Source organism: Bubalus bubalis, chromosome 10 (genome assembly GCF_019923935.1).
Source record: "Bubalus bubalis isolate 160015118507 breed Murrah chromosome 10, NDDB_SH_1, whole genome shotgun sequence".
In the NCBI taxonomy this organism is placed as follows: domain Eukaryota; kingdom Metazoa; phylum Chordata; class Mammalia; order Artiodactyla; family Bovidae; genus Bubalus; species Bubalus bubalis.
This window is the reverse complement of record NC_059166.1, coordinates 23,562,632-23,584,932: the sequence shown is the minus strand read 5'-3', so window position 1 is coordinate 23,584,932 and position 22,301 is coordinate 23,562,632. Positions and strand designations below refer to the sequence as shown.

Here is a 22,301-nt window from a genome sequence, read left to right as displayed (position 1 = left end):
TACAATATTGCTTCTGTTTTATGTTTTGGTTTTTTGACCATGAAGCATGTGGAATCTTAGCTCCCTGACCAGGGTTTGAACGTGCTAATCTGGACAAATACTTCCAAGCAGAGAAACTGCTTTAATAAGTATATCCAAATTGTAATTAGCTCCTGAAATTGCTAAACTGAGCAGTGTTGGTTTTGCTGCTTCCATTGCAGTTTATGTGAATTAATGTAAATTGATATATCTAAACTGGCTAAATCACCTTTTCTAAACCTTTAGAATGCTTTCCATTGGTCAGTTTCAAAGGCAAATAAGTATATTCTTACTTAGGTCAGTCTTAAATGAGAGACCTCTGTTGTCCAGATTGCTCCTCTCTTTACCCTTAAAGTCTGATTTCAAATGAATTAAAAAACAAACCAAAAAAGAAGATCCTTGTTTTGTCTGTAAGTAAAACTTAATCTTGAAGCCTCACTATATAAATTTCCTTGGACTAAGATTTCACCTCTGTGCATACTACCATAGCGCTATAAATACTATATAATGGTCCACAAATACTATATAATAATAATTGATTGGAAGTTTTCTTAATGACTTCCCTGTCTTCAAAAAGTAACTTTAAAAAGGAATATCCTTCAATCTAGACATGGTCTCTATCAAATATAAGTTAGAAATTAAGTTTATTACATGTGTGCATGTGTGCATGTGTGCTTAGTCATGTCCAATTCTCTGCAACCCCATGGACTGCAGCTTGCCAGGCTCCTCTGTCCATAGGATTTTCCCAGGCAAGAATACTGGAGTGGGTTGCCATTTCCTTCTCCAGGGAATTTTCTCAATCCAGGAATTGAACTCAAGTCTCCTGAATGGGCAGGCAGATTCTTTACCACTATGTCACGTGGAAAGCCCTATATCATAGATACTATGTAACACATTTACAATTGCTTCATTCCTACTTTACATTTTTACTGAAGGGCAACCTAGAATTATCATTCTAAATGAATTTTCCTTCTAATATTTAAAATTTCTTCATACATTAAAGAAGTTAAACTCTTGACTGTAATAAACACATTTGAGCCAATTTCTATTTGCCACAGGGAGCCATTTATGATGTGACCTCGTTTGATATTTAAAAAATTGCCATCAATGACCTTAGGCATAACTAGAAAGGGGAGCAGCACTGTTCCCGAAGATCTAAATTATAAAGGAAAAGTGAGACTTTTTTTTTCTAGGGGAATGCCTGTTGGAGGTAACATCCCTTGCTTTTTGCTGAATTTGGGATTGCTCTGTTACTTTGCAGTAAGATAATTTCTCAGAGACATTCTGCTGTAGCATCTTTTCCAGTCCTTACGCCCCCCTCCTTTCCTCATTTTTTAGCATAGATTCTGTCGTTCAACATTGTAATCACACCCTTGCAAACCATCAGCTACTATATCCTTTTCTGCTTTCAGTCTTGTTCGCCTAGAAAATCTGTAATTCTGATTAAACTCAACCACCTACTTACTCATTCTTGCCCCTGAGCAGTTGAACACAATTAAAGTAACTCACGGAAGTATGCTGTTTGGTCTTCGTTCATATGTGTGACCACAGATATCCTGTGGGCTCTCAGTATTGCCTAACAATGCATTTCCCTAATCATTTGACTCTCCTGTTCTCACAGCACCTCTTTCCCCTGTGTTCTTTTGTCTTCAGATCTTGGGCACCCTTTCCCTGATCCTCTCACTCAGAGAAGTCTTCATACTGGCCAAAGAGCATGGTGAACTTACTGTTTGTTTCAGTTAGGAAAACAAAGCAACCAGAAGAAACCTCTTCATTCTTCCACCATCAGATCTTCCAATCCACCGGTACTCCGTGTTCCCTCCTATTAGGATGGATGAACTGCCTGGACTTCTAAGAACAACTCTTCCATGTGTGTCCTGGACTCCAAAACTTCTTGCCTACTTGAGGATTCCATTACTGAGATTATTTCCTCTCCTTCCTGTTTTATTCAATTTTCCATTTCAGCTTCTTCATTTCCATCAACCTACAAACATTTGCTATCTCTTATCATAAACAAAACAAATAAAATTTATCTCGCTCTTTAATCTTTTATGCTACCCTGTGTCTCTTGTTCCATTTCCAGCAAAACTCTGAAAGAACTGTCTGTGCTTCCAGCTTCCTCTTCCTCTTTGCCGTTGTCTCTTGTACCAACTCCATTCTGAGTAAGGTCACCAGGGACCACCTCATTGACAAATACAGTAGCAATAATAATTCTGAGTCTTCAGTTAACTTAAACTCTCAAGAACATTTGTTCCAGCCAATCACTTTCTCTTCCTTGTGACAATTTCTTAACACTTGGCTGCTGGGGAAGTACATTCTCCTGACCTTCCACCTTCATTTCTGACTCTTTCTTCTCAGTCTTCCTTTCTTAATTCTCTTTCTTTTCTTAAACTTTCAATTTCAGATGCCACAGAAATCAGCCCTAGATTCTCTTTTGTGTCTAGTCCATATTCATTCCCTGGGGGAACTCATCTAATATCGTGACTTTAAATATATTCTATTGATGATCTTCCAGATTTATATCTTGAGCCCCAGTCTCTTCTGAGCACCTTATTCTTATATCCAACTGCCTGATTTGTGTGTCTGCTTAGAGGATTAATATACATTTCAAACTATGTTCAAAAAAATGACTGGTTTCACCTTCCAAACCTGTGTTCACCTCATTGTTCTCTATTTCAGTAATTATTACCATCACCCAGGACTGCACTATTGTAAAAATCCAGGTTACATTGTTCTTGTGAATTAAGTGAATTTTTATTTGCATCTTCTGTGTGTTTTCCCCAGTGGGCATCTTATTTATAATGGGCTTTAAAAAGTAAACAATTGAGCATCAGTATCTAGCTCTTGAAATTTTCAATCTATTGCAGATGGTGATTGCAGCCATGAAATTAAAAGATGCTTACTCCTTGGAAGGAAAGTTATGACCAACCTCGACAACATATTAAAAGCAGAGACATTACTTTGTCAACAAAGGTCCATCTAGTCAAGGCTATGGTTTATCCAGTGGTCATGTATGGATGTGAGAGTTGGACTATAAAGAAAACTGAGTGCAGAAGAATTGATGCTTTTGAACTGTGGTGTTGGAGAACATGCTTGAGAGTCCCTTGGACTGCAAGGAGATCCAACTAGTCCATCCTAAAGGAGATCACTCCTGAGTGTTCACTGGAAGGACTGATGTTGAAGCTGAAACTCTGATACTTTGGCCACCTGATGCAAAGAGCTGACTCATTTGAAAAGACCCTGATGCTGGGAAAGATTGAGGGCAGGAGGAGAAGGGGACGGCAGAGGATGAGATGGTTGGATGACATCACCAACTCAATGGACGTGAGTTTGAGCGAACTCCGGGAGTTGGTGATGGACAGGGAGACCTGGCATGCTGCAGTTCATGGGGTTGCAAAGAGTCGGACACGACTGAGTGACTGAACTGAACTGAACTGAACCAAGCAGCTACTATACTAATAATATGATGAAAATCGCTAACTAATATACCTTGGTTGGAGAAATTGCTGTAAATCAGGGAATAATCTTCATACTGGCCAAAGCACACACATAATGCCAAAAAATCTTGAACCAGTTTTAGGTCTTGGAGATTTTTTAGCAAAGGGTTTTTGATTTTTTAAAAAGGAATCAGTTTTTAACCTAGTTCTTAGGGAAGTAGCAAATATTATAAAAATTAAGGTAACTGTAAGTAGAAAGTAACCTTTAAGAATTGTATAAAATTTTTAAAAAATAATGGGTAAAGGGCCTGAATAGACATTTCTTAAAAGAAGACATATAAATAACCCAGTTATATGAAAAGGTTCAGTTCAGTTCAGTTCAGTCGCTCAGTCATGTCTGACTCTTTGCAACCTCATGGACTATAGCACTCCAGGCCTCCCTGTCCATCACCAACTCCTGGAGTTTGCTCAAACTCATGTCCATTGAATCAGTGATGCCATCCAACCACCTCATTCTCTGTCATCCCCCTTTTCCTCCCGCCTTCAATCTTTCCCAGCATCAGGGTCTTTTCAAATGAGTCACTTCTCATCAGGTTCAGAACATCACTAATCATAAGGGAAATGCAAATCAAAACCACAGTGAAATATCACCTCACACCTGTTAGGATGGATATTGTTAAAGACAAGCAATGACAAGAATTGGCAAGGATGTGGAGGAAAAGGAGTGCTTGGATACTGTTGGTGAGAATGTCAATTCATGTAGCCATAACAGAAAACATTATGGAGGTTTCTAAAAAATTAAAAATAGAACTGCCATTCGTCCATGGTAAGTTGTTTCAGTTGTGTCTGACTCTTTGTGACCCTACGGACTGTAGCCTGCCAGGCTCCTCTGTCCATCGGATTCTCCAGACCAGAATACTGGAGTGGTTGCCATGCCCTTTGCCAGGGGATCTCCCTGACCCATGGATTGAACCCAGGTCTCCTGCACTGCAGGCAGATTCTTTACTGTTTGAGTTACCCATATGACTCAGCAATTACACTCCTGGATATATGTCCGAAGGAAATGAATTCACTATCTTGAAGAGACGCCTGCATTTCCATGTTCATTGCAGCATTATTCACAGTTGTCAAGATATGAAAACAACCTAAATGTCTGTCATTTGATGACCAAATAAAGAAAATGAGATAGATAGATAACATTATTCATCCTTAAAAAAGAAGAAAATCCTGCCATTGGCAGCAACTGGAGTGAACCTAGAGAAAACTTTGTTAAGTGAACTAAACCGGACACAGAAAGACAAATACTTAATGATCTCACTAATATGGGAAATCCAAAATAGTCAAACTTAAAGGAGCAGAGACTAGAGTAGTACTTGCCAGGAACTGGGCAAAGGGGAAAATAGGGAGATTATTAAAGGATGAAAAGTTTCAGTTATGCAAGATGAATAAGTTCTGGAGCAGTATTATATTGTACACCTGAAATTTTCTAAGAAGGTAGATCTTGAGCACGTTGAAAGAAAGAGAAAGGAAGGAAGAAAAGGAGGCAGGGAAAGAAAATGATAACTGTGTGAAGTGATGGATATGTTAATTAGCTTGTTTGTGGTAATCATTTCACAGTGTATACATGTATCAAATATAAGTGATGAATCTTAAATATATACAGTTTTGTCAATTGTACTTCAATAAAGCTGAAAAAATCAATTTTTACCTATTGTTTAGAGAAATAACCATAAATCATTTTTTTGATTTGAGCAAAGATGGCGACGGTTGTTTTTGACTAAAAAGAGGTAAATATTATGTAGAAAATCTGAAAAAACAGACCAAAAAACCCCTGAAACTAATAAGTGATTATAGCAAGATTGCAGGATACACTCACTTTCCTGTATACTAGCAATAAACAGATGGAATTTGAAATTTAAAAATGCCATTTACATTAGGATGCCCCAAAATGGAATACTTAGGTATAAATATAAAGCAATATGTACAGGATCTATATGAGAAAAACTAGAGAATTATGATAAAACCAAAGAAGAACGGAATAAATGGAGAGAGAGTCTGTGTTCATGGATAGGAAGACTCAAGTTGTTCCTCCCAATTTGAATCAATGAAATTCTAATCAAAATTCCCAGAAAGTTAGTTTATGGATATCAAAACACTGATTCTGACCAAAGACCCAGAAAACCAACAGAAGACTGAAGAAGACCAAATTTGGAGGACTGACTCTGCCCGACTTCAAGACTTGTTGTAAAGCTATAGTAATTAAGACAGTGTGGCATTGGTGAAAGAATACATGAGTAAATCAGTGGAACAAAATAGAGAGCCCGAAAATAAACCCAGACAAACCCAGACTACTGATCTTTGATGTGAAGAAATGAAGGCTATACAAAGGAGTAAAGATAGTCTTTCCTGGATGCCTACATGTAAAACAATGAATCCAGACATAGACCTTACACTCTACAAAACTTAGTTCAAAATGGATCACAGGCCTAAAGGTAAAACACCAGGCTATAAAACTTAGAAGACAACATAAGAGAAAACCTAGATGACCATGGCTATGGTGATGACAGTTTAGATACAACACTAAAGGCATGATCCATGAAAGAAATAATTGATAAGATGGACTGTATTAAAATTAAAAATGTCTGCTTTGCAAAATAAGATGAGAAGACTAGCCACAGAATGAGGAAAAGTATTTGCAAATAAAAGGGACCAACAAGGGATTAGTCTCCAAAACAGACAAACAGCTCATGCCAATCAATATAAAAAAAAATTAAAAAATGGGCAGAATATCTAAATAGACGTTTCTCCAAAGAAAACATAAGTTCAGTTCAGTTCAATCACTTAGTCATGTCCGACTCCTGGCGACCCCATGGACTGCAGCACACCAGGCCTCCCTGTCTATCACCAACTCCTGGAGTTTACTCAGACTCAAGCCCATCGAGTCAGTGATACCACCCAACCACCTCATCCTCTGCCATCCCCTTCTCCTCCCACCTTCAATGTTTCCCAGCATCAGGGTCTTTTCAAATGAGTCAGCTCTTTGCCTCAGGAACCCAAATGATTGGAGTTTCAGCTTCAGCATCAGTCCTTCCAATGACTGTTCAGGACTGATTTCCTTTAGGATGGATGGGTTGTATCTCCTCACTGTCCAAGGGACTCTCAAGAGTCATCACCAACACCACAGTTCAAAAGCATCAGTTCTTTGGTGCTCAGCTTTCTTTATAGTCCAACTCTCACATCCATACATGACTACTGGAAAAGGCATAGCTTTGGCTAGATGGACCTTTGTTGGACAAGTAATGTCTCTGCTTTTTAATATGCTGTCTAGTTTGGTCATAACTTTTCTTCCCAGGAGCAAGCATCTTTTAATTTCATGGCTACAGTCACCATCTGCAGTGATTTTGAAGCCCCCAAAATAAAGTCTGTCACTCTTTCCACTGTTTCCCCATCTATTTGCCATGAAGTGATGGGACCAGATGCCATGATCTTTGTTTTCTTAAAGTTGAGTTTTAAGCCAACTTTTTTACTCTCTTCTTTCACTTTCATCAAGAGGTTCTTTAGTTCTTCGCTTTCAGCCATAAGGGTGATGTCATCTGAATGTCTAAGGTTATTGATATTTCTTCCAGCCCTCTTGTGCTTCATCCAGTCCAGCATTTCTCATGATGTACTCTGCATATAAGTTAAATAAGCGGGGTGACAATATACAGCCTTGGCATAGTCCTTTCCCAATTTGGAACCAGGCTGTTGTTCCATGTCCAGTTCTACCTGTTGCTTTTTGACCTGTATACAGATTTCTCAAGAGGCAGGTCAGGTGGTTTGGTATTCCCATCTCTTTCAGAATTTTCCACAGTTTATTGTGATCCATACAGTCAAAGGCTTTGGCATAGTCAATAAAGCAGAAGTATATGTTTTTCTGGAACTCTCTTGCTTTTTTGATAATCCAACAGATGTTGGCAATTTGATCTCTGGTTCCTCTGCCTTTTCTAAATCCAGCTTGAATTCTGGAAGTTCACTGTTCACGTACTGTTGAAGTCTGTCTTGGAGAATTTTGAGCATTACTTTGCTAATGTGTGACATAAGTACAATTGTGTGGTAGTTTGAGCATTCTTTGGCATTGCCTTTCTTTGGGATTGGGATGAAAACTGACCTTTTCCCGTCCTGTGGCCACTGCTGAGATTTCCAAATTTGCTGACATATTGAGTGCAGCACTTCCACAGCATCATCTTTTAGGATTTGAAATAGCTGAACTGGAATTTTATCGCCTCCACTAGCTTTTTTTGTAATGATGCTTCCTAAGGCCCACTGGACTTTGCATTCCAGTATGTCTGGCTCTAGATGAGTGATCACACCATAGTGTTTATCTGGGTCATGAAGATCTTTTTTATATAGTTTTTCTCTGTATTCTTACCACCTCTTCTTAATATCTTCAGCTTCTGTTAGGTCCATCCCATTTCTGTCCTTTATTGAGCCCATCTTTGCATGAAATGTTCTCTTGGTATCTCTAATTTTCTTGAAGAGATCTCTAGTCTTTCCCATTCTGTTGTTTTCCTCTATTTCTTTGCACTGATCACTGAGGAAAGCTTTCTTATTTTTCTTGCTATTCTTTGGAACTCTGCATTCAAATGGGTATATTTTTCCTTTGCTTTTTGCTTCTCTTCTTTTCTTGGCTATTTGTAAGGCCTCCTCAGACAACCATTTTGCCTTTTTGCATTTCTTTTTCTTGGGGATGGTCTTGATCACTGCCTCCTGTAAAATGTCATGAACCTCTTCAGGCAGTCTATCAGATCTAATCCCTTGAATCTATTTCTCACTTCCACTGTATAATCATAAGGGATTTGATTTAGGTCATACCTGAATGGTCTTGTGGTTTTCCTTACTTTCTTCAATTTCAGTCTGAAGTTGGCAATAAGGAGTTCATGATCTGAGCCACAGTCAGCTCCCAGTCTTGTTTTTGCTGACTTTATAGAGCTTCTCCATCTTTGGCTGCAAAGAATATAATCAATCTGATTTCGGTGTTGACCATCTGGTGATGTCCATGTGTAGTTATCTCTTCTGTTGTTGGAAGAGGGTGTTTGCTATGACCAGTGCGTTCTCTTGGCAAAACTCTGTTAGCCTTTGACTTGCTTCATTTTGTACTCCAAGGCCAAATTTGCCTGTTACTCCAGGTATCTCTTGACTTCCTATTTTTGCATTCCAGTCCCCCATAATGAAAATGATGTCTTTTTTGGGTATTAGTTCTAGAAGTTCTTGTAGGTCTTTATAGAACCGTTCAACTCAGCTTCTTCAGCATTACTGGTCAGGGAATAGACTTGGATTACCGTGATGCTGAATGATTTGCCTTGGAAACAAACAGAGATCATTCTGTCGTTTTTGAGATTGCATCCAAGTACTGCATTTTGGACTCTTTTGTTGACTATCATGGTTACTCCATTTATTTTAAGGAATTCTTGCCCATAATAGTACGTATAATGGTCATCTGAGTTAAATTCACCCATTCAGTCCATTTTAGTTCACTGATTCCTAAAATGTTGATGTTCACTCTTGCCATCTCGTTTGACCACTTCCAATTTGCCTTGATTCATGGACCTGACATTCCAGGTTCCTATGCAGTATTGCTCTTTACAGCATGAGACTTTACTTCCATCACCAGTCACATCCACAACTGGGTGTTGTTTTTGCTTTGACTCCATCCCTTCGTTCTTTCTGGAGTTATTTCTCCACTGATCTCCAGTAGCATATTGGGCACCGACCGACCTGGGGAGTTCATCTTTCAGAAGACATTAGATGGCCAAGAGGCACATGAAAAGATCTTAAGCATCCCTAATTATTAGAGAAGTGCAGATCAAAACTATGTGGTATGACCTCACACCGATCAGAATGGCCATCACCGAAAAATCTACAGATAATTAATGCTGCAGAGGCTGTGGAAAAAAAGGAACCCTCCTAAACTGTTGGTGGGAATATAAATTGGTGTAGCCACTGTGAAGAACAGTATGGCGTTTCCTTAAAAAACTAAAAATAGAGCTGCCATAATATCTAGTAATTCTACTCCTGGGCATAATATATTTTGAGAAAAACATGATTTGAAAGGATCCATGAACCCCCTTCATTGCAGCACTGTTTATAATAGTCAAGACATGGAAGCACCCTAAATATCCATTGACAGATGAATGGTAAGGAAGATGTGATACATATGTGTAATGGAATATTAGTCATTTAAAAGAATGAAATAGTGCTGTTTGCAGCAACATTGATGATCCTGGTAATTATCATATGGTTATCATACTAAGTGAAGTAAGTCAGAGAGAAACAAATATCATATATCACTTTGATGTGGAATCTAAGAAAAATGGTAAGAATGAGCTTATTTACAAAACAGAAACAGACTCAGACTTAGAGAATGAATTTATGATTACTGGGGGGCATTAGTGAGGGGAGGGATAGATTAGGAGTTTAAGATTGACACGTACACACCTTTATATTTAAACTAGATAACCAACAGGGATCTACTGTATGGCACAGGGAACTCTGGTCAGTATTGTGTAATAACCTAAATGGGAAAAGAATTTAAAAAAGAATAGATACATGTGTATGTATAACTGAATCACTTTGCTGTACGTCTGAAACTAACACAACATTGTTAATCAACTATACTCCAATGTGGGCTTCCCTTGTGGCTTAGTTGGTTAATAATCTGCCTGCAATGCGGGAAACCTGGATTCAATTCCTGAGTTGGAAAGATCCCCTGGAGAGGGGAAAGGCTACCCACTCTAGTATTCTGGCCTGGAGAATTCCATGGACTGTGTAGTCCATGGTCACAAAGAGTCAGACATGACTGAGCAACTTTCACTTCACTTCACTTCATACTCCAATATAAAATAAAAATTACAAAAATTAAAGTCCTAAATTTAAAAAGAAGTGGTAAATATCAAAGAACTAAAAGTACATCATTAGCTCTTCTTATATGCTCTTTTGTTGTTGTTGTTTAGTCCCTAAGTCATGTTCTACTCTCTGTGACCCTGTGGACTGTAGCCCACCAGGCTTTGTCCACGGGATTTCCCAGGCAGTCTGGAGTGGGTTGCCATTTCCTTCCTAGGGGATCTTCCCAACCTAGGGGTTGAACTCGCATCTTCTGCACTGGCAGGCTATTTCCACTATTGAGCCACCAGGTAAGTCCTTATATGCTGCTACTATTGCAGAAAATTTTGCTTTTCAGCTGGAAACATTGGAAAGATCAAGGAGCTTTCAAAGGAATTTCTGCTACTGCTACTGCTGCCAAGTCGCTTCAGTCGTGTCCGACTCTGTGCAACCCCAGAGACGGCAGCCCACTCGGCTCCCCCGTCCCTGGGATTCTCCAGGCAAGAACACTGGAGTGGGTTGCCATTTCCTTCTCCAATGCAGGAAAGTGAAAAGGGAAAGTGAAGTCACTCAGTCATGTCCAACTCTTTGCGACCCCAATGGACTGCAGCCTTCCAGGCTCCTCCGTCCGTGGGATTTTCCAGGCAAGAGTACTGGAGTGGGGTTCCGTCGCCTTCTCCGAACAGTAAATACAAGTACTCTGCATAATCTGGGCTTGCAATGCTGTCTTCCATGTTGTTGTTCAGTCACTAAGTTGTGTCTGACTCTTTGCAGGCCCATGGACTGCAGCATGCCAGGTCTCCCTGTCCTCCACCATCTCCTGGAGTTTGCTTGAATTCATGCCCTTTGAGTCGGTGATGCTGTGTAACCATCTCATCCTCTGCTGTCTTACATAGAGGGCTCCATATTCCAGGAAAGATAGAGACTTTTTAAAAGTCAATCACGGAAAAAAAATGGCAAACATAAAATGGTATAATAGGTCTGTGCAAAAGTTATTAAGTACAGTTTTAAAATTGATTTTGCTATTGTTGCTTTCTACGTCACGTTCCTTTCCCATCCCATATTTCTGCCTCTTGCCAAGGGGTAGCTGCTATCCCTAATTTTGTGTTTATAATTCTCTCTTTTTAAAAGATAGTATGTACTTCTAAACAATATATTGTGTTGGTTAGTTTTGCTTGATTAGGACCTTTATAAAAATGGTGTCGTTATGGAGGCGTTCTTCATCTAAATAGAAATGGCATGCTTAAGTCGGGTAAACTTGACAATGAGCCATTGTGATGTTGTTTACACGCCTGTGTTTCTTATTGCCTCAGTGCTGTGTAATTTGGTCTTGCAACTGATTAGCCAGTTAGGAACTGGAAGGGTGATATGTAAATGTTACTGTCTAACTGACAGAATGATTTATTAGATGCGTATATTTGAGGAATTTCACCTGCTTTGTTGTTTGGGAGGCCCAGTGCCAAACTGAAACATGCATGTCAAGGGAGCCCCGTGGCCAGCTTTTTAAGAAAATTCAGCCAAAGTTGAATTCCATTCAAGTACAGTTTTGTTTGTTTGCCAGTGGTGTCAGACTGATTTTAAAATGGATTTATCTTTCCTATAGTTTCGATCAGCGCTGTTGAAACTTTGAGTACGCCTGAATATAACCCATAAGGCCTGATGTCACCCACTCACTGACTACACTAGCTTGGCTTTTACCACTGCTCATGCGAGGCCTTTCTGTTCTTCCAACATCAACTGCCAAGTGGAGCCTCTGAACCATAAGATTTCCGTGAAGATGTCTTCCCTTTTTGCTTAGGGAACAACATGTACTACTCATTGAGCCAGGGTGTTTACCTTGGTCTCAGAGATCGTAGGAGTTTTGTTTTCATTAAAATACTCTTTTGAATTCAGTGTTTGTCTCAATATGATTAGAATAGAAAATGCTATCATCAATTATTTTTATAAAGAAAGCAAAAAAAGAAGAAACTTGAAGTTGGATGTAACTTTAATTTTCAAAATAAAAAAGCTTTCATTTACTTTTGGAAATAGCAGGAGCCAGTATTATAAAAATGTGTTGGTTAAAGCTTCCTAATTTTAAAATGGGTCCCTTAATATTCTAATCTTTTAAACCTTTGTTTTAAAAGGCAAGTGATATATACATGCCTCTATACTAAGATTTTATAAGATGCTAGTGGAGAATAGGGCTCCTCAGATGGCTCAGTGGTAAAGAATACAGCTGCCAATGCAGAAGAGGCAGGAGTTGTGAGTTTGATCCCTGGGTCAGGAAGATCCCCTGGAGAAGGAAGTGGCAACCCACTCTAGTATTCTTGCTTGGGAAATCCCATGGGCAGAGGAGCCTGGTGGGCTGCAGTCCACAGGGTTGCAAAAGTGTCGGACACAACTTAAAGACTAAACAACAACAACAAATGGGGAGTAGAATAATATGGTCACAGTGAAATTTAATGCCTTAAATAATTAATTTAAGCTTGCTGGTTTAAAAGCTTGAATTTTATTTTGTATCATTTTTATATGTGTATCTGAGAAGCTTTTGTTTTCCTTATAACTCTTTTTACTTGTACTGAAACTCAGTATATTGGAAAACTCAGCAGTGGCCACAAGACTGGAAAGGTCAGTTTTCATTCCAATCCAAAAGAAAGGCAATGCCAAAGAATGCTCAAACTACTGCACAATTGCACTCATCTCACACGCTAGTAAAGTAATGCCCGAAATTCTCCAAGCCAGGCTTCAGCAATGTGTGAACCGTGATCTTCTAGATGTTCAAGCTGGATTTAGAAAAGGCAGAGGAACCAGAGATCAAATTGCCAACATCTGATGGATCATCAAAAAAGCAAGAGAGTTTCAGAAAAACATCTATTTCTGCTTTATTGACTATGCCAAAGCCTTTGAATGTGTGGATCACAATAAACTGTGGGAAATTCTGAAAGAGATGGGAATACCAAACCACCTGTCCTGCCTCTTGAGAAACCTGTATGCAGGTCAGGAAGCAACAGTTAGAACTGGACATGGAACAACAGACTGGTTCCAAATAGGAAAAGGAGTACGTCAAGGCTGTATATTGTCATCCTGCTTATTTAACTTCTATGCAGAGTACATCATGAGAAACGCTGGGCTGGAGGAAGCACAAGCTGGAATCAAGATTGCTGGGAGAAATATCAATAACCTCATATGCAGATGATACCACCTTTATGGCAGAAAGTGAAGAAGAACTCAAGAGCCTCTTGATGAAAGTGAAAGAGGAGAGTGAAAAAGTTGGCTTAAAGCTCAACATTCAGAAAACGAAGATCATGGCATCCAGTCCCACCACTTAATGGGAAATAGATGGGGAAACAGTGTAAACAGTGTCAGACTTTATTTTTTTGGGCTCCAAAATCACTGCAGATGGTGATTGCAGCCATGAAATTAAAAGACGCTTACTCCTTGGAAGGAAAGTTATGACTAACCTAGATAGCATATTCAAAAGCAGAGACATTACTTTGTCAACAAAGGTCCATCTAGTCAAGGCTATGGTTTTTCCAGTGGTCATGTATGGATGTGAGAGTTGGACTATAAAGAAAGCTGAGCGCAGAAGAATTGATGCTTTTGAACTGTAGTGTTGGAGAGGACTCTTGAGAGTCCCTTGGACTGCAAGGAGATCCAACCAGTCCATCCTAAAGGAGATCAGTCCTGGGTGTTCATTGGTAGGACTGATGTTGAAGCTGAAACTACAATACTTTGGCTGCCTGATGCGCAGAGCTGACTGATTTGAAAACACCCTGATGCTGGGTAAGATTGAGGGCAGGAGGAGAAGGGGAAGACAGAGGATGAGATGGTTGGATGGCATTACCAACTCAATGGACATGGATTTGGGTGAACTCTGGGAGTTGGTGATGGACAAGGAGGCCTGGCGTGCTGCAATTCATGGGGTCACAAAGAGTCGGACAGGACTGAGCAACTGAACTGAACTGAACTGAACTTGTACTGATGTCAAACTGCTTTAAGTAGCAGACATAGTTAAACATGAGATGCTGTGTTGATGGCTTTCATTCTGCAAGTTTTATTTTAGTAGAATAAGATGAGAAAGTATGATAGTGAGATGGTACAAATGGAGGCAGCTGGGAGACCACTGAACCCAGTGCTCAAAAATCCCAGGGAGCACATTTTATCAGTTAAAGCACAAATAGCCCATAGGGTGGTACAGATCAATTATGGACAACATTGTGTGAATTACTCTAATTAGGTGATACATCGTTTGCATTCCAGCCTTTTAGTCTAATTTCTAGGGAATTATTGGTTAGAGGAAAGAGGAGCAAGGTGGAAGAGTTGGGGAGAGGAAGACCTTGTTCAAGGGCATGAATGGAGCATGGAATAGGAGAGGTCTGCAGGGGCTGGTGTCTTTGGAGGTCATGTGAAGGTGGGGCCCCCAAAATCAGGAAGAACAAATCCATAGTGGATTGTCAGACAAGATCACCATAGACATCATCTACTGTGACTTCCTAATTAGTGTCTGAGTAAACCATTGGACAGAAAGGAGATCAAACCAGTCAGTCCTAAAGGAAATCAACCCAGGATATTCATTGGAAGGACTAATCCTTTGGCCACCTGATGTGTAGAACCAACTTATTGGAAAAGACCCTGATGCTGGGAAAGATTGTAGGCAGGAAGAGAAGGGGATAACAGAGATGAGATGGGTGGATGGCATCATGGACTCAATGGACATGAGTTTGAGCAAACTCCAGGAGTTGGTGATGGATAGGGATGCCTGGCATGCTGCAGCCCATGGGGTGCAAAGAGTCAGATACACGTCAGTGAGTAAACTGAACTGAAACATTTACAGTTAGAAGAATGACTTAAAGCAACCAGGACACGTTAAATGAAAATGTCATTATTTCAGGTCTCTTTGGATATTTTTTAAAACTCATACACAGAACATACCCAATGGGAAATTACATTAGTTGCATTCACTTTATCATTCAGATCCCTGCATGTAAAAGCGTTCTAGGTAAAATAATATTATTGCTTGATATTAAGATATTTAATATCTTTCACCACGTCATACATCTTTACCTCCTGTTCTAGTTAACAGATAACTGACTTAGTAGAATCCGAAAGTTTCTTAGAAGCAGACAGGTGTAGACATGCTGAAGTCATTATTGATACTTTCATCAAAGCCAAATCCAAACTAAGTAAAGAAACAAACCCCAAACTCCATACATCTGATCACCACTTTATCTTTTATAATGTCCCAAAGTCCTGACCAAGGTCCTGAAGATTTGTGTACACTTTAGGCACAAGTATCTAGTATTCAAATAGGACTTGGGCCATTAGCAGTGAATCTATACTTTTGGAGGGTGTTGCTGGAGTGTACATTTAAAATCAACACAAAGGCAATGAAAACTGGCCATTTCTATTCGTGGACTGACTGACCCTGCAAACACTTCCTGAACACCATAGAAGAATCGTGAATGAGAGATGTACAGGATCTTATGAATGATTGGAAGGTCTACTCCTTACCATCATGGTTGGCTTCTAAGGTGACCCTGATTAGTCAAGTTAAGTCCACCTACCTTCAGAACCCCAGTGCTTGGTAGAAAGTATATACGATTCTTCCTTTGCCTGGGGAAGTCTATGACTGTGTTTAGAAGTAAACTGTTTTAGCACATTGAGGTCTCATTTATAGCACTGGGAAACAGGGGAGATATGATAAATATAGAAGCCTTCAAAAACAAGCTGCTGAACCTCATTTTTTTTCTGATAAGTTCAAACCCAAAATTATTCACTAAAGGAGAATTACTAGGGCCATGGAAGGGGGTTTGGTCACTAGCCAGGATTCTTACAAAAAACTGAATGAAAAGTACTTGCCCCATCAAAAGATTTTGCCAGCCCTTCCTGCCCTCCAAGGAAGGAATTGGTGGTATTTCTGATTGTTATTGTTGCTACTGCTGCTGCTGGTGATGACACTTGTGGGTACGATGGAAAGAGATGGTTTTTTTTTTATTGTGGTAAAAATAATATAAAAGATACTATTTTAACCATATTTAGCTGTATAGTTCGGTGGCACTGAGTATACTCACATTGTCATGCAACTCTCACCATCATCCATCTCCTGGCTTTTTCACCTCCCTAAACTGAAACTGTTCCCGCTAAACACTAACTCCCCATCTCCCCTCCCCACCCCCACCACCCACCCCCACAGTCCCTGGCATTCACCAGTGTACATTCTGACTCTGAGTTTGACTCTTGTAAATACTTTATATAAGTGGAATCCAACAGTGTTCATCTGTACCTAATGTATTTTGGAATGCATTTTTTTAAATTGGGGTATATTTGCTTTACAGTGTTAATTTCTGCTGTACAGTGAAATGAATCAACTGTTACTTTAATCAACCCCAGAGGTGTTCCGGAGAAGCCACGAGATAAGCAAACATGGAGTTGAGGGTTGGTCTAGGGTGATTTCTGAGAATCCTCTTTGCTGCCATTCTAATGCCTCCTTAGAATTTGTTAAGAGTTTTACAACTAATCATTCCATGGAAACAAACAAGAATCCAAGATAAAAAGTACTAACACTGAAAATTTCTGGCACTTACAGCCCTTGGCCTTGTATTCCTCTACTCCCTTCACAGTAATAAATGTAGGACTCTGGTGTCTCTTAATGTTGAGGGTGGAGCTTTGCTCTGACCTCATCTTAGTGAGGGACTCTTCTCCATGGAGGCCTCTGTCCCCATCCTGAAGATGCCATCTGTGCAGCAGCATAGTGGTCCTTTGTCTCAGCTGGGTGCTCTGTACTTTTAAAGACCTTGGAGTGTGTGACATTTGGTTCACCATAGACCTCTTAGCCTGTCCGAGGTTTGAGCCCTTCTGTTTTTGTTTTTCTGTGCTGCATCAGAGAGAAAACCAGAGAAGCCATAGAAGATCCCAAGTGTGTCCCACAGCTCCAGCTTGTAAGCTGAAAGTAAACTCCGGAACTAGGGATGTTTATCCTGGGCAGAAAAATGGCATATTAGCAGTTTAGCTCAGCTAAGATAGGATTCTTACAGTACCTCTCAACTCATGGCCACATTTCTATATTTTTAAAACTTTTTTAAGTTGAGGGATAATTGCTTTGTAATGTTGTGTTAGTTTCTGCTGTACAGCAGCATGGCTATAAGTATACACGTATCCCCTCCCTTGACACCCCCACCCTTCCATCCCTCTTTGTCATCACAGAGCACCAAGCTGAGCTCCCTGTGTTATACAGCAGGTTTCTGTTCAGTTCAGTTTGGTTCAGTCGCTCAGTCATGTCCAACTCTTTGTGACCCCATGGACTGCAGCATGCCAGGCCTCCCTGTCCATCACCAACTCCAGAGTTTACTCAAACCCATGTCATGACGGCATGGTTGATGTCGTCCAACCATCTCATCCTCTGTAGTCCCTTCTTCTCCCACCTTCAATCTTTCCCAGCATCAGGGTCTTTTCAAATGTGTCAGTTCTTCGCATCAAGTGGCCAAAGAATTGGAGTTTCAGCTTCAGCATCAGTCCTTCCAATGAATATTCAGGACTGGTTTCCTTTAGGATGGACTAGTTGGATCTCCTTGCAGTCCAAGGGACTCTCAGGAGTCTTCTCCAACACCACAGTTCAAAAACATCAATTCTCTGGCACTCAGCTTTCTTTATGGTTCAACTCTCACATCCATACATGACTACTGGAAAAGCCATAGCTTTGACTAGATGGACTTTTGTTGGCAAAGTAAAGTCTCTGCTTTTTAATATGCTGTCTAGGTTGGTCATAACTTTTCTTCCCAGGAACAAGCATCTTTTCATTTCATGGCTGCAGTCACCACCTGTAGTGATTTTGGAGCCCCTCAAAAAATAAAGTCTGTCACTGTTTCCACTGTTTCACCATCTATTTGTCATGAAGTGATGGGACCGGATGCCATGATCTTAGTTTTATGAATGTTGAGTTTTAAGTCAGCTTTTTCACTCTCCTCTTTCACTTTCATCAAGAGGTTCTTTCTTTAGTTCTTCTTCGCTTTCTGCTATAAGGGTGGTGTCATCTGCATATGTGAGGTTATTGATATTTCTCCCGGCAATCTTGATTCCAGCTTGTGCTTCATCCAGTCCAGCATTTCTCATAATGTACTTTGAATATAAGTTAAATAAGCAGGGGACAATATACAGGTTTCTGTTAGCTATCTATTTTACACATGGTAGTGGAGAAGGCAATGGCACCCCACTCCAGTACTCTTGCCTGGAAACTCCCATGGATGGAGGAGCCTGGTGGGCTGCAGTCCGTGGGGTTGCGAAGAGTCAGACATGACTGAGCAACTTCACTTTCACTTTTTACTTTCATGCATTGGAGAAGGAAATGGCAACCCACTGCAGTATTCTTGCCTGGAGAATCCCAGGGACGGAGGGACCTGGTAGGCTGCCGTCTATGGGGTCGCATGGAGTCGGACATGACTGAAGCGACTTAGCAGCAGCAGCAGCAGCAGCAGCAGCAGCAGCAGCAGTGTATTGTTAGTGCAACTCTCTCAGTTCATTCCACCTCTCCTGTCCCCACTTATGTCCACAAGTTTGTTCTCTACATCTGCATCTCTTCTCTCTTATTCTTGCCCTGCAAATAGGTTCATCAGTACCATTTTTCTAGATTTTATATATATATGATACTTGTTTTTCTCTTTCTGTTTTACTTCACTCTTACTTGACTATAGGTTCATTCACATCACTACCAATGACCCAGTTCCATTCCTTTTTATGGCTGAGTAATATTCCATTTTGTATCTTTATTTTTTACAAAATTTCATTTAAAGTAAGAGCCCATGTCACAGATCAACAGGACCAGAGCAGAATACTGAGGGTGTGGTCAGGCCAGGTAAAGTTAAGGAATTTGGTTGCCCAAAGAGAAGATTCAAGATAACATGAAGAGTGAGAGGTACTGAGCAGCATTTGAGGGGGAAAGACAGAGTCCTCCATGCCATTCAGAAGAGGCATGACCTGTGAGTCATGTTCAAGGTGAAGGTACTGATAAAGCTATGAATGGTGAGTGATCAGAGCATAGACCTTCAGAGAGAAAAATCAGGAAGCACAGTCGCCTGTTGAGTATCATAATTTTAATTCCACTTACCTCCTTAAATCTAAAATACTTGCCTAGGAGTTGATAGCTGGAATGCTTCCTCAAGTTGACCACAAACACTATGAAGTGTAAGTTTTACTGAGAAAAAGTGTCAAACCATGTCAATATCCTTTCCACAGCTCCAGAGAAAAAACATGTGCACAAGCACAATTTTACCCTTGAATTGGCAATGCAAGTGAAATGGATCATTTACTGTAGAGGAATGTGTTATTGAGTTCTCTGATTTGTTTTCTGAAACTTCAGTAGCCTGGGTTCAGACATAGGGCTTTGCTTTGGAAGTGCAATAGAACATGAGGACCTTCGCAGAGCTTCCCAGTTCTTGGGCACACCAGCCGCAGTAGTTCTCATTCATGAGAATTTAGCTCTACAGGCAGCCAGCCTCCAAGCAGGGCAGATGGTGGGAACAGGAGATTGACTTTTGGGGAAAGATGGTAGGAATGGAGGCCATTAAGGAAATGGTAGCCTTTCTACAAGGATCCCCAAAGTCTGATAGGGGAGTACAGTGAAACTGAATGCCTTTTCTTTCTGTACAGTGATGGACTGAATTGTGCCCCACCCCCGCCCCTAAATTCTTCTTGCTTGGAGAATCCCTTGGACAGAGGAGCCTGGTGGGCTACAGTCCTTGGGTCACACAGAGTCGGACATGACTGAAGTGACTTGGCATGCAGCACAAATTCTAATGTTGAAGTCCTAACATCCAGTACCTAAGAATGAAACCAGACAGCAAGGAGATCAAACCAGTCAGTCCTAAAGGAAATCAACCCTGATTATTCATTGGAAATCTGTTGCTGAAGCTGAAGCTTCAGGACTTCGGCCACCTGATTCCACTCATTGGAAAAGACTGTGATGCTGGGAAAGATTGAGGGCAAGAGGAGAAGGGGATGACAGAGAATAAGGTGGTTGGATGGCATCACTGACTCAATGGACCTGAATTTGAGCAAAATTCATGAGATGGTGAAGGACAGAGGAGCCTGGAGTGCTGCAGTACATGGGGTAGCAAAGAGATGGACACGACTGAGTGACTGAAAAGCAAGATGTAATTAGTTGAGATCCTGAAGCATAGGGTGGGCCCCTCATCCAACATGATTGGCATCCTTGAAAACGGAGAATTTTGCCCGAACACACACATGGGAGAGCACTCTGAAGATGAGGGCAGAGACTAGGGTAATGCCTCTACAGCCAAAGAAGGCCAGAGATGGCCAGGAAACCACCGTGAGTTGGGGAGAGGCATAGTATAGTGTTCCTCTCACAGGCCTCGGGAGGAGCCAGTCTGCTGACACCTTAATCTCGGACTTCTAGCCTTCAGAACTGTGAGACAAGATGTTTTTGCTGTTTAAGCCATTCCGCTTTCGGTACTAGAAGATGAATAGATGTTTTATTGTTTCTTGTTTGTCTCTTCCAATTCACCCTGCATTCACTGAGGTCAGGGGCTACAACCTGGTCATTTCCAAAACCTCATCCCATAACACAGTGGCTAGCAGCATGCTTGGTAGTGATGGTGGTTTAGTCACTGTGTCTAACTCTTTGCAGTCTGACGGACTGCAGTCCATCAGGCTCCTCTGTCCATGGATTTCTCAGGCAAGAATACTGGAGTGGGTTGCCTCTTCCTTCCCCAGGGGATCTTCCCGACCCAGGGATCAAACCCAGGGATTCACCTGAGCCACCAGAGAAGCCCGAAGTATTTATTGAATGTATAAGTAAATATACTGGTTTCCTACTGATAAGCATTTGGATAACTCTCAATTAGGAAAGGAATTTTTCTGTTCTCCTAATTCTCGAACTTATTCCTGTTTATTTTTGACATTGGCTTAAGTTCGGAGTGGCTTCTTTTCATTGCTGCTGCTTCTCCCCAGATCCTACTCCTGCACTTAATTCAGGCATTTTTCTATTTTAAAAGTTAAATATATCAATTTTTATAGTTTCTGTAGCTTCCCTGGTAGCTCAGTGGCTTGGGCAAATGGTGGGGGACAGGGAGTCCTGGCGTGCTACAGTCCCATGGGGTCTGGAAGAGTCAGACATAACTTGGTGATTGAACAATAGGAAAGCCTTCCTTTATGATAAAATTTGTATAGGTTGTGTCAAACATTCAGTCAAGAATTTTTTTGAGGGAAAAACAGTTTTTTTTTTTATTGATGTACAAATAAAGTCAAAGATTCATGTCCACATAACGATGCCTACACATTGCAGGTATGTGTCATCAGTAAATAACCTGCATGGATAATTTATCTAGACAGAGCAAAAGTGATAGCTTATCTAAAACTTTGCCACAGACTAGACATCTATCATCTAGACTGTGGGAACTAGGTATACTGATTTCTAGTGATATGTGACTGAACTGAGATATTTTCAAACTAGAAGTGAAAATGCAGGTCCTCAAGAATAAACTGGAAAACTTGCCCGCTTCCAAGTGCAAGCAATGAAACTATGCCAACTGGGCATGTGTGGACACCCCAGCGTCCATCTATCTAGCACTGAACCTTTCTTTCAGGGGGCTAAAATGCAGAGGGGAAGGAGGTTTACTGAAGACTCCGAGGGAACGAGATGACTCAGGGAAGGGGAGAAGAATTCTGACTCAGAGGCGGATAGTTTCTGTGATATTGGTTCTTAGAACTCCTAGGTTACAAATCTTTTCTGAAAACTTGGGAATCACTAAAATATCCTTACATCATGATAACCTGGAAATGTTTCTACTTAACATCTTTTGTGTGTTTTGGTTTCTGTGGTTCTTTGTGTTTGTTTAGTTGTATTTCTTCTAAAGGAGGGAAATAGAGAACAAATACTTTCATTAGGTTCATGGTCTGGTTATATAGATGATGGACAACATGGTTTTTACAGAAAACTTCCCTCTGAAAATTCATCTGCATGAATTATTGTTGTTTTAGCTGGAGAAATATATT

At 40.5% G+C, this 22,301-nt stretch overlaps 1 protein-coding gene across 9 annotated transcripts in view; it reads left to right on the top strand.

The window, feature by feature from the left end:
• Positions 1–22,301, top strand: part of AIG1 (androgen induced 1) — a 269,768-nt gene that overhangs the window by 25,255 nt on the left and 222,212 nt on the right. Inside the window, exon 2 of one of the 9 annotated variants that reach the window (XM_045161934.1) lies at positions 11,917–12,201. The exons of 7 other annotated variants lie outside the window; for them this stretch is intronic. In XM_045161934.1, the coding sequence (XP_045017869.1) occupies positions 11,917–11,943 (27 nt within the window). In that variant the 3' untranslated portion in view covers positions 11,944–12,201. Of the gene's footprint in view, positions 1–1,671; positions 2,255–11,916; positions 12,202–22,301 lie in introns of those variants that run through there. One more of the 9 variants, XM_045161933.1, reaches the window with a different exon arrangement.